Source organism: Crocuta crocuta, unplaced genomic scaffold, assembly GCF_008692635.1.
Source record: "Crocuta crocuta isolate KB4526 unplaced genomic scaffold, BGI_CrCroc_1.0 scaffold458, whole genome shotgun sequence".
NCBI classification, from domain to species: Eukaryota; Metazoa; Chordata; class Mammalia; order Carnivora; family Hyaenidae; genus Crocuta; species Crocuta crocuta.
In genome coordinates this window covers 357,747-372,659 of record NW_027531908.1, presented here as the reverse complement: position 1 = coordinate 372,659, position 14,913 = coordinate 357,747, and the positions used below count along the sequence as shown (strand labels likewise).

At 63.3% G+C, this 14,913-nt stretch overlaps 1 protein-coding gene across 1 annotated transcript in view; it reads left to right on the top strand.

Annotated features, from left to right (window-relative positions):
- Positions 1 to 14,282, top strand: part of VAV2 (vav guanine nucleotide exchange factor 2) — a 51,687-nt gene extending 37,405 nt beyond the window's left edge. Inside the window, exons 18-27 of the mRNA XM_077774621.1 lie at positions 1,055 to 1,071; positions 1,929 to 1,950; positions 2,383 to 2,510; positions 3,713 to 3,787; positions 5,091 to 5,143; positions 6,025 to 6,141; positions 7,938 to 8,025; positions 9,104 to 9,227; positions 10,805 to 10,959; positions 12,382 to 14,282. Of these exons, the coding sequence (XP_077630747.1) occupies positions 1,055 to 1,071; positions 1,929 to 1,950; positions 2,383 to 2,510; positions 3,713 to 3,787; positions 5,091 to 5,143; positions 6,025 to 6,141; positions 7,938 to 8,025; positions 9,104 to 9,227; positions 10,805 to 10,959; positions 12,382 to 12,429 (827 nt within the window). The 3' untranslated portion in view covers positions 12,430 to 14,282. The remainder of the gene's footprint in view (positions 1 to 1,054; positions 1,072 to 1,928; positions 1,951 to 2,382; positions 2,511 to 3,712; positions 3,788 to 5,090; positions 5,144 to 6,024; positions 6,142 to 7,937; positions 8,026 to 9,103; positions 9,228 to 10,804; positions 10,960 to 12,381) is intronic.
- Positions 14,283 to 14,913: the final 631 nt, after the last annotated feature.

The following is a 14,913-nucleotide window of genomic DNA, read 5'->3' as shown; positions in this document are numbered from 1 at the left end:
TACGTCTGGGTGTTTTCGTTATGCCTGTAGTTGGTGTGTCACCAGACGGGCAGTTTCCTATCTTTTCAAGTCCAAGTTCTCATGAGCGCCCCCCACACGTCATTAAAAGCCTGCGGTGGACACCTGGTTTTATTCCGGAGAGTTCTGAGCTGGGCCAGCACTCAGGCCTTTCGTACTGGGCGCGGGCTCTGGACAGGACCCCTTGGACTTCACCGGCTCTAGCTCCAGGCTGTGCCTGTGACCCGAGGAAAGGCAGATTAAGTCTTGGTTGCCCCCTGGGCCAGGATGACAGAACGGTGCTGGCCGTCCGCAGAAAGCCTCTCCTGTGGGAAGCTGGCATCTTCCGTGTGGGTGCCAGCTACGTCACCCACTCCTCCCCGTCCGACGCCCGCTGGGCCTGCTCTGCTGGGGCCGTTGGAGACTGTCCAGAGCAGTCTGCCCCTGTGCGTGTCGGATGGTGTTGAGGTCACATTAGCCACGCACGTTAGGTGTCGTGGTCTTGCTTTGTCCGGTGGTGCACTGGCGGCCCAGCTAGCCAGATGGCTGGGGCCCAGCCTGGCACTGCCTCCTCCCCTCGGGCCACCCCGGGGCAGGCGGAAAGGGCCCTGGGAATATCTGCCTTCCATCTGACAGGCCTGGGAGTGAGCGTGCCGGCCGCTAGGGACGCGCGTACTGACACCTCTCGTCCCTCGCCATGGCGGCCATCACTGATCGGTTGTGGGAACTTTGCCTCCGAGCCCAGGTGTGCCCCAGGGGCTCAGGCAGCTGCGGCCGTTGGAGCAGACCTGGCCCGTGCAGGAAATCCATCTGCCAGGCCGGGGTCCCCCCGGGGCCCCTAAAGCCAGAGCTCAGAATTCACCAGCAGAAGCAATTGAGAGACATGTGTAGTCACCAGCTGTGCATGTCCGTGACCCACGTCTGCAATGAATGGCCTTGACCTTTGCCTCGCTTACCCGCTTAGGCACCCCCGGAAGCTCCTGCCATGCGGGCGGGAGCCCCCCGGTCCTCGGTGCTGGTGGCTGGTCTGCTAACGCCTCCCCTGCTTCCTTTTCAGGTTCTCCTGCAGACCTGGTGAGTGCTCCCGACGCTCCTCTTCCCGCTGCTCCGCACCCCACACGGCCCGTGTGCCCGAGCCCAGAACTCCCTGCCCTTCCTGATCTCACCCCTCCTGGGGCCACACCGGCTAGCACACAGGCCACTGTCAGTCACCGGGGGCCTTTGATTTCCTCCGTGGGTCCCCGGGCAGAGCCAGCTGGAGGCCCCTACAGCCATCGCCCTGCCTGGGCTGCCCCCCGGCTCTGCCAGCCCGGTGGCTTGTGGGAGCCCAGCTCCGTGACATGCGTCCACCCACCTGCCCCCCATCCTGCTGCGGCTCAGAGCCCTCTGTCCAGTTGACTCAGGGATGACGTCCCTGAATTCACTTATGGAGTGTAGACATCACATCTTGCCCCCCTTACGGAATCTGGTCAAATGAACTAGCACTTGGGCGGTGCTTCCTAGGCCTTGTGGGAGGTACAAAAATGCCCTCATGGAGGAGGAAAGACTTAGCATTTAGTCGCACGCAGCGGGACATGTCCCAGAGAGAGATGACAAGCTCCAGGCTCAGAGCAGGGAGGCCCTGGCGTGCTCAGGGCAGGCTTCCTGGAGGAGGCGGGAATTAATGCCCAGGGATGGGAGAGGAAGGGATGGATGTCCCAGGGCCGTGGAAGGGCACAGCGGTGGAAGGTGTAGGCGAGAACGGGTGGGGGGTGTTGTCACATAGTGAAGCAGTGTCACAAGCACCTGTGGGAGTCTGCGATGTGTCCCTCTCCCCACCCCCCCCACCCCCGCTTCCTGCCTCGACCCTTCCCCCTGGGAGTGTGGGGGGCAGGGGGTGGCGCTGCTCTGCCGCCCTCTCTGATCACTGTGGTTTGCCCTTGCCTTCACAGGACGCCTCAGGAGCAGGACCGGGTGAGTCCGTGGGGCCCGGGCCCTGTCAGCCACCGTCCGTGCCAGCCGTCACTCTGGGAGCCACGCCGCGGTGGCCTCCCAGCCTCACCCAGCCTGGCCCGGCCTCCCGGGCTCCGGGCTCCCTCTCCGCGCGTAACTGTATCCCGCTGATCGTTTCTGACAAGCCGCAGGCTGCAGGCAGGGCCCAGCGCGCACAGGGGGGTCAGGGCCCGGTTGGAGGGTTGGGCTGCAGCCAGAGACCCCGCCCGTGCACGGTGGGCGTCACAGCACCTCGGCTGTCACTTGGCCTGGTCCCCACGTCCTCATTCCCCCTGCTTGCGCTGCGTGGTAGGATTGTGGCTTCTAACCGTCGAGGGTGGAAGCCGTGAGGGGCAGGCTGCTGGCCAGGACCAAGTTGCTGAGCGGGGGACCCCTCCTGCCCTGTACCCGCAGGTCCCAAGATGGTGGCCGTGCAGAATTACCATGGCAACCCTGCTCCCCCCGGGAAGCCAGTGCTGACCTTCCAGACGGGCGATGTGATCGAGCTGCTGAGGGGCGACCCCGAGTCTCAGTGGTGGGAGGTGGGTGCTGGGGGCCGGGAGGGGGGTCGGAGCCCCCTGGGGCAGGCGTACAGAGTCCCGTCCCCGCGCAGGGGCAGGTGTGGGGGTGAGGGACCGTCCCGGGGGGAGGGAAGCGGGCTGTCAGCCGGCCCTCTGTGCCCTTCAGGGCAGGAGCTCTGGGGGTCTCCCCAGCCCTGTTTGCTCTCACAGGAAGGGGGTGCCGTGTCCCCTCCCACGTGCCCCTGCCGGGGTGTGTCCCGCACACCCTCCCGCCCCAGCTCGGCCCAGCACTGTTATTATGGGGACAGCCTGGTACCCGTCGAGCTCAGCCCTGGGGGGGACACCATGACTGAGACGCTCCTGCCACCTTCCCCCCAGAAGTGCCATCTGGTGGAGCAGAGACAGACACGGACACGGTGTCCCCCAACGCTTCACAGCTCTGAGCCACAAAACTGACAGTTCTGGTTAAAAGGTCCTCAAAGGTGGAGCCTTTCTGTGCCCACCCGCCCCAGGGCCCAGGGGAGCCCGAGACCCACAGAGGTCGGCATGGTGCCACAGGAGCTCGGGGGACTCAGCCCCACCCGGGCCACCAGGGGTGACCGAGCCCTGCTTAGAGCAAATGTTTGTTAATGTCCCCATTACTCTCATTGCTGTCTGTGTTTTGTGATGGTCCGTGTCACTACACACGTACTTATGAATTTATTGTACTAGACCGTGCCTTCACAGAAATGCAGGTTGAAAGGTGCAGAAGGGTGTCTGCGGTATAAAGTCTCTGCCACACTCTGACCCCAGCTGCCCAGTTCTCGGGCCCATGTGTCACCAGAGCCATCCGTTCTGGGTGGCCTTGCAGGGGGCTCTGCTCCCCCGTGTGACAGGGGAGGCAAGGCAGAGCTGCCTGAGGACTTTGGGAATCTGTTCCAGGCAAACGGGAGAGCAAAACCCGGCCCTCGGCCCCTGCAGACTCCTGGGCAGTGTCTGCCTTCTACCAGATGCACCAGGGGGTGGGGCTCTAGCCCTCAATTTTGGGCCTCAGCGTTCCCATCTGGGAAGTGGGGTGTCACGCTCTTTCCTGCCCAGCGGTCGTGAGGTCGGCTGAGGCTACAGCATGGAGTAGTGCCAACACACACTCTTCTTAGGAACTGCCCTCACCGCGTCCTTAGGATGAGCCGCCCACCCTCACTCCCTCTGGCCAGGCCCAGCCCCCATCACCTGTCTCCTTCCAGGGTCGGCTGGTGCAGACCAGGAAGTCAGGCTACTTTCCTAGCTCGTCCGTGAAGCCCTGCCCTGTGGATGGAAGGGTGAGCACTTGCGCAGAAGCCTCTAGAACTCTGTGGCTAAGAGCCTGGGGGCTCTGTGGGCTCTCTCCTCCCTTGGGGTGTCCGGGCTCATTCAGGACACCCTTGCTAAGTGGCCATTGTGAGCTGGCCCCAGAGCTGGGGGGCTGTGCCCAGAGAGCAGATGGGGTGGGGCCAGGGTGCTGCATTTCTCGTGGTTTTAGAAACACAAAAACAGGCATTTCTGCAGCAGTCGTGATGCACAAAAGACCAAAAAGGTTGCCTTTCTCCAAATTTGGGGGCTCTGTAAGTCTTCCGGGGACTGTTGTACGGCCCCCAGGGAGGAGACTCCCCAGACGACAGAGTTCAGAGCCGGACTCTGTGATGATTTGGGAAAGGGTAGTGTGGCCTTTCCTTTGGCCAAGTGATGTCAAGCAAGTCTTTCTCCTTTCTCTGCCACAAAAGGCATCACGCAATCAGCCTTCAATAATTCAATTATCTCCACCCCCCAAAAAAAGGCATTTTATTCATTTATGTATTCATTCATTCAGGTATGTATGTATTTATTCATTTTTAGAGAAAAAGAGCAAGCAGGGGAGGGGGCAGAGAGAGACAGAGCATCTCAGGCAGGTTCCACACTCAGCGTGGAGCTAGACACAGGGCTTGATCCCACAGTCCGAGGATCATGACCTGAGCTGAAATCAAGAGTCGGACACTCAACTGACTGAGCCCCCCAGACGCGCCCCCCCCCCAAGAAAAAGGCATTTAAAAGGTGCAAGAGGGAAGTTTCTCCAGAGGGAGCAGGAGGCAGGTCCAGACAGCACAGGAGCCCTGCTATGGCCTTCAGGCCCCGCATTGGGCCTCAGTTTCCCCATCTGCATGGTGAAGGGCCTTGCCCACCCTGTGGCAAAGTGAGGGGGGCCCAGTCAGGGGTCTTGGGCTGCCCGGCCTGTGTGTGGCCTGCCACCTGGACACCTACCCTTGGGGCTGTGAGCCCCTGTGTGACAGAGAACTCTCACTCTGGGGTGTGCCCCGGTCACTGCCCTGGTCTCTCGTCACCCTCTTCCTGGGGGATAAGTGCCCTGTCGGGTTGGTTGCTGTTCATTCAGTCGATCATACATTCATTCAGTCATTCAAAACCCCTGAGCATCTACTCAGGGACAGCGAGTCCCGGCCGCTGCCCTTAGGGACGTCCCCGTCCAGTGGCTCTGGGGCTGAGTCCTCAGACTCCCTGGTAGCCAGTGTCGGGTCCCTGATGACAAGCCCCCTCGGGCCCCACTCAGGGAGCCCCCGGGGACACATTAATGTGTATGTTCTCTCCCACCAGCCACCCGTCAGCCGGCCGCCCTCGCGGGAGATTGACTATGCGGAATACCCCTGGTGAGTGGGTCAGCCGCGGTGGCCCCCAGCCCTGCCCACGAGGGGCCCCCAGGGTGGCTGAGGCCTCGCTGGCCGTGTCTGGGAGCCTGGGGGTATTTTCCAGACCCCAAGACTGGGGTTTCCTCACAGCCAAAACAGGTCATCACATTCAATTCACTTGGGAGAACGAAGCTCTTTTTTTTGTTTACGTGAGTTTAATGGTGCTTCCTCATGGAAAATATATAAAAGCGGTACATTTAAGGCCAGATTTATAATTGCACATTAATTCATGTTGTTGCTCCGTGAGATCACAGGGCTGTTCGCACTGACGAAAGCATGAAGGTGGGTTTTCTAGGAACGGGTCACAGACCCCAGTCGGCCTTGGGGTCCAGCCTGCTGGGCCCCCCGGGCTCAGCCTCAGTGGTAGTGGGTCCCTGTGCGCTGAGCCCTGAGGTGGCCCCAGAGCAGTGGGCAAACCTCTACCCCGGGAACGTCTGGCTTCGGGGCTTGCGTTTGGGGCTCACCCCGCGTGCCCAGCGGCGTGACGCGTGCAAGCTCGGTGTCCCAGCCTCCTCTGCACGCGGTGTGGCCTCTTCCTCTGCATCTGAGATGCTGCGGTCCACCCCACACGCGAGCTTTTATTTACTACCGCGCTTTCAACGACGAAAACCCAGAGATGTGCGCTAATGTGCGTTGAGCGCCTCTTGCGGGCCGGGTTCTGCGGGAACCCCTTGGGGCCGGGCTGGGGTCTGGGGGCCGGATCCCTCCCCACCCCGGTCCCCCCGCCCCCCACGCGAGCCCCTCCCGCAGGACGGGCTCCTGACGCAGGTCAGCGCCGCCGCAGAGGCCAGGGTGTCCTGGACTGTCGCCGTGTTCACCGCCCACTTCGTCCCGCCCGCTAGGTTCGCGGGCAACATGGAGAGACAGCAGACGGACAACCTGCTGAAATCGCACGCCAGCGGGACCTACCTGATCAGGGAGCGGCCGGCCGAGGCGGAGCGCTTCGCCATAAGCATCAAGTACGTGGTGGCCCCGGGACGTGTGTGACGACGTCCGGCCCGAAGCCGCCCCGTGGGCTCCGTCCCCTGTTCAGAATGCAGGGACCACACAAGCTCAGGTGTCAGAGCTGGGCAGGGACGCCATACGAGGTCGGGGTCTTCCCGGCACCAGGGGCTTCGGGGAGAATGGGAAGGTCACACCGCTGTGGCCTTGTGGCCTCAGCCTTTGTCCCGGGGTCCTCCTGCCCAGCAGCTGCCCCCGCCCCTTCAGGAGATGGAGCCGGACTGCTGGGTGGTCCCATCGGCTGAGGACCCCCGACCGCCCGCAGGCCAGCAAATAGAGGGGTCTGCCGTGGTGACCCTCAAGGTCCTGCCTGCTTCATCTGCTGCCCCACAGGGTGGCCCGTGTCCAGGGGCAGGCCCCTCCCAGCCTCACCCCGCAGCGTTGGCTCGCCCCTTCCTCTGTGTCACCGCTTTCCTGCACCCGGTGGGGACCGAGAGCCCGGGCGCCTGAGGTGCCGGCCCTCACGTGCAGTCGACAGGCACGCCTGTGTGTGCGCACGTGTGTGAGAATGCCCCTCCCCCCCGTTCTAAGTCCAAGAGAGATGGTGTGTGGGTACCCCCGCTCATCCAGGGCCGGAGTCCCCAGGTACAGATGGGGGCTGAAGACCCCCAGAGGTGGGAGTGCTGGAGGCGCAGCCTTTCCAGGGCGCCCACAACTGCTTGGAGCCCGAAACCAGCCTGCTGGCTCTTGAGAACAAAGACCAGCATTAGGAGGGACAGATGTCCAGTGAAACGGGCAGACACGGCCCAGGTCACCCACTAGGCAGAGCCTGCTCCCCAGCTGAGGTTGCCACATACCTGCAGGGGCCGAGGGGAGCCTCGTGAGGTGTGACAGTGCGGTGGGGTGGTAATGGGCTCATGAGGGCCCAGGGAGGCAGTGGGGGGGCAGGTCTGCAGTGGAGGTGACAGACACGTCACTCGCCAGGTAGGAGTCCACCTAGCACCTCGTGTGCCCGGCTCACAGGGCTCCCCCGTGGGGCTGACAGCGGCCCAGGGAGCTGGGGTGGGCTGAGCACGTGTGGGCAACTTTAAATCCTTGAGGAACGGCGGGCGGTGTGCAAAGGCCCCGCGGGAGGGGACGCTGGCCAGCCGGCACCTGGTTATTTGCCAATTGTTCATTTGCTTACCTGGTTTCCAGTTGTTCAACCAGCCTGACATTCTCGGAATGTCCCATCTGGCTGTGGCTTGTGAGGTTTTAAATATTCAGTTTATGTAGACGTATGCGTGGGGAGTCTTGCTGAGGGCTTTTGCTCTGTAGCGATGTTGGTGTGTTTCCTCGTGATGTCGTCTGGAGGGGGGGGACGCTCCAGCAGAGTCACACTGGAACTGAGACCTGAGGACGCGGGCTCAGGGGGTGAGGATGGCGGGAGGGTGAGCCTTCCCGGCAGAGGGGCAGCTCCGTCTGGGGAGCCCGTCGGCTGGAGTGCAGGGTGCGGAGGAGAATGTTCAGTGGCATCAGGGCTGGGCGGGGTTGCTCCCCTGGGGCCTCCGGGGCCATGGGCAATGGGGAAATGGGGAGAAGGACCATGTCCCCCGTGCAGAGAGGAGAATGAGCAGAACCCCAGGACAGGAGGCCACCGTGGGCTGACAGAGCATGGGCTTTGGGGCCTGAGACCCTGCAGGCTGACCCTGGAGAGGCCCGGGGGAGGGGGGCAGGAGGGCCGAGGGCAGGGGTCTTTGCTCCAGCAGACTGGACCCCCGGCTGGGGGCCACGTGGCCCGAGTGGTGACCTCCAGGCCCTGCGCTTTGCCCAGGTTCAATGACGAGGTGAAGCACATCAAGGTGGTGGAGAAGGACAGCTGGGTCCACATCACGGAAGCGAAGAAATTCGAAAGCCTCTTGGTAGGTGATCCCGTGGCTCCCTCGGCCTCGCTGCAGGGCTCATGGGAAGGCCCAGGGGCCCCACCGCTGCCGTGGCCTCCTGCACCCCGCCCCCTGTAGGCTGTGCTTTCCTGCCAGCAGGGAAGGTCCGGGAAGTGGGTTTGGAGAGCACCTTGGACAGTTAGGTCACAGCCCCTGCGTTGAGGCTCCTGCCCCCAAAGGGCCAGGTGGGCTCCGTGCACAGTGAGGGGAGGGCCCGGCCTGCCTTGCGCATCCATCACTGCAGACAGAAAGCCTAGGGCCCAGCCCTGCACCTGGGCTCCCAGCCGCCCCCCCCAGTGCCTACCCCGCACCCGGGCTCCCNGGTGCGGAAAAAGAGGATTTGAAACGGGCTCTGCACCAACAGTGCAGAGCCCAATGTGGAGCTCGAACCCACGAACCGCGAGATCATGACCTGAGCCGAGGTCGGACGCTTAACCGACTGCGCCCCCCAGGTGTCCCAAGGCACAGTTCTTAACATGATTTTTAATTAAACCTATTGTGTCTTTCCTAAATTACGTGAGCTCTTAGACAAGGCTGCCGAGGCTGCAGAAAAGCACCAAGCAGAAAGGTGTCCCCAGTTCAGGCTCAGGGGAGGCCCCTCGACTCGAACAATAGCTGGGGTGTGGTTTCTGTTTACGGACTCTTCCACGCGGTCAGCTTCGCCGCTGGCACCGCCCGCTTCTCTCCACACCGGTAATCACAGGGCATTTGGTCACTGGCACGTGCTGTTCTTTCTGGAAGCCCTTCCCTGCTGTCGGAGACGTGGGGGGGTTAGGCTCTCTCCATCAGAAAGAGAGCGAGGGGATCCCAGCGTCATCCTCAGCGTCGGCCCCTGATTTTCATTCAGCAGCAGCTGGAGGGAAGCTGCTGGCTCAGAGCCTTTGAGATTCTGACCACTCACCCTGCGCAGGGCGCTGGGCCGAGAGCAGGAGTGGGGAGCTCGCAGGGGTCAAGAAGACAAGTCCCCCAAGTGAAACTGAGGTGGGAGAGGGAGGCCAGGGTGCCAGGGAGGACTGCCTGGAGGCGGTGAGCAGCGGTGAGCACGCGTGTTCTGCAGGAGCTGGTGGAATACTATCAGTGCCACTCCCTCAAGGAGAGCTTCAAGCAGCTGGACACCACGCTCAAGTACCCCTACAAGTCACGGGAGCGCGCGGCCACCAGGGCCTCCAGCCGGTCCCCAGGTAACGCCCGCCCCCGCCCGGCACACCGGCGCTCGCCCAGAGGCGTCTGCTCTGCCCGCTTCCCACGGCCCCAGCTCTCATTGCCCACGTGCCCTCGAGGAAGGCTTTCCTGTGGGACCCAAGCCAGGGGCGGTGCGCCTCCCCTGTCACAAGTGCAGCCCCTGAGCCAGGGTGTCCTGTGGCCCCTGTGATGGGCGGGGAGTGCCAGCTCTGGCCCGCGGCTCCCTGCCTGGACGCCCTTGCCCGGGGGTCAGCATGGGGTGAGAACAGGGCAGGTCCCATCTGCGCTTAGCTCCCTCCCCGGCCCCAGCGCCCCCCCCCCCAGGTCCTTGCTGGGAGGGAGCGGATCTGGCACCTGTGTCTGCGGCCAGGCAGCGGGGACAGGGGAGCGTCTTGCTCGAGGCCACCTGGCGTTAGAGGCAGGGTGGGCCCGGCGTGCGGGTCCCCACGGGTCCGGAGAGGAGCACCTAGTGCGGGCCGGACAAGTGGCTCCAGAAACCCTGGAGCCCACCCGCTGGGAGGAGTTCCTATGGGGTCCAGGAAAGGGGCACAGAGAGGTGGTGGGAGGGGCAGCCCCGCCCGGCAGGCCTGGCCCCGCACCCCCGCACCCCTGCGCTCTGCCTGCGCTCCCCTTTCACGTTCTCTCTCGCCTCTTTGCAGCTTCCTGCGCCTCCTACAACTTTTCTTTTCTCAGTCCTCAGGGCCTCAGCTTTGCCTCTCAGGGCTCCTCCACTCCCTNGGCCTGCCGCCCGCTGGCCCCCTGCCCCCGCTGGAAGGCTCCCGCAGCGGCCCCTGGCCCGGCACAGGGCGGGGCCGAGGGGAGGGGACAGGCACAGGGAAGGGATCGCCTGGCCGGCGGGGGTGGGGCAGAGGGCACGGTCAGGCCCGGCGCCACCCTCCTCACTGCTGTCACCTCTGCCCGCTCACCCCATGGCCGCTCCCCAGCTTGTCAGCACTGTCCCTCCTCGCTCGCTGAGAGCTTTGCCTCTGGGAGCGTCGGTGGCCACCCCCGGGGTGATGGCGGGAGCACACCGGGCGGCCCCACTGGGTGGGCCTGGAGGTAGGGGACCGGGGCTCAGTCGGGCACGACTGCTTGGCCCTCCGCTGCCAGAGTCCTCTCTGTGTGTCCTGTCCACCACGGTCACTGTCCCCAGCTGGGCGGGTGCAGCCCGGTGTCCAGGCCCCGGCACCCTGGGGTCTGGCCCCGGGCACTCCGTCGGCGTGCAGGCCGGGCCAGCTGAGTGGCCACAGGCCAGCCAGGTGGCCCTCGCGCACCGGGCAGGCAGGGCTGGGGCCCGAGGAGGTTGTGGTGATCAGCGCCCCAGCCTGTGCTCTGAGCCCACGCTCACACCTGCTGCTTGTGAGCCAGCGCGGGTGGCGGCCACTCTGCAGTGCCTTCGCGGGGGGGCCGTGGGGGCCGCCGCCTGTAGGTCTGGTGGACCTGGAGCACAGTCTGTGCCTTCAGAGCCCTTCTGCCGGCCAGCCCTCCGCTCTGGGCACAGGGCCAGGCCCCAGGGGGACCCAGCTTGCCCCCCCGCCCCCGCCGGCACTGTGACCCTGCCCGTCTCCCCCCACAGTGTTCACACCACGTGTCATCGGCACAGCCGTGGCCAGGTACAACTTTGCAGCCCGGGACATGCGTGAGCTCTCGCTGCGGGAAGGCGACCTGGTGAAGATCTACAGCCGCATTGGCGGGGACCAGGGCTGGTGGAAGGGCGAGGCCAACGGACGGGTGAGCCGCCCATTCCGGGCCGGGTGCGGGCAGGCCGGCACCTCAGCTCAGCCGGCCCCGGCGCCCTGCCGAGCCCTGCTGAGCCACGGCCCCGAGCTGCCCCGCTGGGGCTGGAGCCGGGCCTGCGTGACCCCGTATCCGCCCTCGGTCCCACTCTGCGGCCCTTTGTGGTCGTGCAGGGGGATGTGTTTTGCACCCACGCTCTGCGTCACCTGCACGTGCCCGAGCCTCCTTTGCAGGCTGAGCGGCTGCAGTTCGACAGCAGGGCCCAGGTGTCCTCACTGGCCTGTCTCCCACCCTGGGCAGATGGGAAGAGGCACACCGGCTTCCCACCCACCCTGCCTGCCCCTTCGTGCTCTTCCTGAGGACTCTCTTCCCTGTCCACCCGTGACCTTGCAACACTCCGTGGCCCCTTATCCCTGTAGCCCATCTGGATCCCCTGGCTTTGACTGGGTTTGTCAGCACTCACCCAGGCAGACACACTGGGCTGTGCAGCGTCTCCTGCCTTGGCTCCCATTGCTCACCGTTCCGTTGCCGGGTGGCGGGAGCTGGTCAGCCTCCACCTAGCGTGTTGTCTGCCTCTGAGGCCTCGGGTCAGATCCGTTTTCAACCTGACAGCCCCTCAGAAGTGTGAGGCCACCGAGTCCTCGGTGCTGACCTGGAGGGCTGTACCACTAGTTTTCAAGTTTTCTCCCTCTGCGGCTGTTTTCACACAGGTGTCAGGTCTTTTCATCGTGGTCCAGATGTTATTTACCTGGTTTCATGAGTTTTCCACCCATTTGCTTATTTCCCATCCAGCTACTTTCCATCGGCCCATCTTCCAGTTCACCAGGGCTCTCCTCCGCTCTGTCTCATCTGCTGCTGAATCCTAGTCGATTCTTAATTTCAGTCGTATTTCCCAGTTCTTTGATTTCTATTTGATTTCTGACTTCAGTTCACGGGTAAAGTTTTATGCTCTATCAGCTGTTTTCTCGAACATGTTACGTCAGAGTCACTTACATCTCCAGACTGATGACCCTCGTATGTGGATGACCTGTAGATTGGTTTCCATTACCTGCATTTCCTCTTGGTGTCTGTGACCCGGTCCCAATCGAATAATGAGCCTGTGTATAGAATGCTACCGAGGCTTGGCTTCATGTTATTTTCTCCAGGGAGGATGTAATTGTTTTCTGGCCGCCAGTAAGTCATCATGAACTGCTGGGGGGCTGATGGATTAGGGATACCCTGGGCCGCAGCTCCACCAGGCTCTTTGTCTTTGCCAGGGCCCCCGCCTTGGGGCAAGCCTGGCTTCGAACTCCGAACTCCAGTCTTTTGAAGGATCCCCCATTCCCACGAGCCTCTGCCGTCCCTCACCCTGACATGTGCGCATACATGTGCAGACCGTGCGTGCGCGCGCTCACGTGAGCCTGCCATCTTTTTCAGATCGGCTGGTTTCCGTCGACGTACGTAGAGGAGGAAGGCATCCAGTGACCACAGCCACGTGGACAGGACTCGTGGGTTTTCTCGGAAGAGTCCAGCTCTGAAGTCTGTCTCTAGTTCTGTGACTCAGAGGGGACATGCCCGCCAACCTTCCAGTCTTCAGCAGCCCATGGGGATGGGAGAGAATCCCACGTGCGAACCGGCCCCCCGTCAGTCTGCCCTCGGTGGCCTGTCCTGGGTACACTGCTTGTACATAGAGGGCTGGGCCGGCCCTGTCGTGACAGCCACCACCGGAGCGCCGAGGGGAGGGAGCGCCCCGGGCGTCCTGAGCCAGGTTCTGGGCGACAGCTGAGACCAGAGCTCACCTGGCCCCTGTCCTGTTGAAACGGCATTGAGGAGCCCAGGTCTGAACGGTGGGTGCTCGCCCAGGGAGGACGGGGACTACAGAGGGGACCTTCCCCCCAGCCCCGTCTGCTCAGCCCGGAACACTCAGCCTGCCTGCTTCCTGCTGCTCCCAGGGGGGCAGCCTCGGGCCTAGGGGGTCAGAAGGGACCAGAGCTGGGCCGTTTGCCGCAGCCCCTGCTCAGCCCCGGCTGTGCTCAGGTGTAGCAGGAGGGAGCACTGCGAAGGCGTCCGCGCAGGCCCCCTTGACCTCCTCGCGACCCTCCCACTAGGGGTGTGCAGGCACTGCCCGGGGGCGGGGGGGAGTCCCTCTCAGGAAGGAGCCCAAGCGAAGGACGAAGGGGCGGAGCCTCCTCCCCAGTCAACGGTACTGCCCCCCGCCCCGAGTCCCAGGAGTGTGTCTGTCCTGTCCTGCTGTCAGGCGGATACACCTTTCGTAAACCCCGACGTGGGCCCGGCCCCTGCTACTCGCACTCCTCTCCGGAAGGAGGTCCCCCGGGCCCACCAGCAGGTGGCCGCCCCCGGGTCTCCTGTGTCGTGCGCGTAGCTCCTGCGGGGGCCCCCAGCCTTCGCACAGGTGCCGGTGCCTCTGCCCCCGCAAGTCTTCCTCCTGCAGCCCGTAAACTTGGCCGTGGCCAGCTCCAAATAAGTGCTCTTGGGGGTGGCCCTACCCCCTGAACTCCCCTTCCGGACTCCTGGCCTTTGGCCTCTGGCTGTCTCGCCCACACCCTTTTCTCTGCCTGGATGTTGCATGAGACCTAGGGGCGCCGTCACCCCTCGAGCTCTGTGCCGCAGCTGCTGGTGAGACCCGGGCTGTGCTGTGTGTGTCCCCTGCCCCTTGATCAGCTGCCCTGCCTGCTGCAGGGGGCGGGGACCAGGCAAGCCCCGGCATGGGGAAGCCTAGCTCCTGCTGCACCCTGGGCTCCCTCTGAGGTCAGCCACGTGGCCTCCAGGCTCGACTCCCGCACACAGTGTCTGGCCCGGGGAGGAGGCAGGGAGGGGTTGGGGGCGGTTAGCCGCCAGGGGAAGAGCGAAGGTGGTCTGCAGAGGCTTGAGATGCGAGCATGAACAGGATCGTGTTTGGGGGCAGAGGGCTGAGAGGAGGGAAGCGGAGAGTTGGCCTCGGGGAGAGCAGCCCCGCGTCCCCACCATCAGGGCGCACCTGGCACTTTGCACGCAGCCCGCGGCTCCCACGGCCACGAGCCTAGGGTTGGGGGCGGGGGGGGTGGGGGGAGAAACCAGCCAGCCCCTTTCGTGTTTACTGTTGTCAGAAAGGTTCTGTTTTTGTTGTTTTGATCGTTTTGTTTTCGGTTTGGCTTGTTTTTTAAGGGAAAAAACAGTTTGTAATTATTTCACCCAGAGTTCCCATTATGTATCTGTGAATAATAAGGAAGATATTTGATGAGAGCAGGAAAGTGATGTATATTTGAGACCCTCATGGAACAAGGCGTCACGGCAACGAAGGATGCTGAGAAAACAATTGAGAACCTGGTTTCTGTGAATGTTTTGTTTTGTTTTTCGTTTGTTTTGAACCGTGTTTGGTTTGGGTGTGCACTGCATGACCCCAGAGGGGACGCGGGCCGGGGCAGGCTGGGAGGCAGGGGTGGGGGGTTCATAGGACGCCCTCCGGAGGGACTTTGGACCTGGGGCCTGACATTAGCTGTGAACACTTAGGAGCCTGGTGCATGCGGGTCAGGGGTCTGGGGGTCCCGGCGCTGGTGCCGACCCCCAGAAGGACACAAACTGTACATTTGCCAATAGGTTTTTTCCGACCACGGTTTTTACTGCAAATAAACCTAGGTTCTTTTCTGCAGGAGTGGCTGGCCTTTCCTGCCAGGGAGGAGGGAGTGGCTGGATTCCTCTGTCTGTGTTCGGCGGAGGCTGCTTCACCCAGACCCTGTCGGCCTGGGATGCTGTGGCCTGGGCCAGATAGAGGCCTTGGGGAGGCAGAGGCCGTGGGTCTGGAAGAGAGCATGATGCCAGGGCCACGGCCCGGGCGCCTCCTCCCGGCTGGCCCCGTGCCACGGACTTCCCGCGCCGGGGCCATCAGAGACACAGTCTTCCGGTTTGGGTGGGATCCAACCCCAGCCCTGCCGCTTCTTGGGCACGTCCTTCAGATCTTGAGCCAGTTTC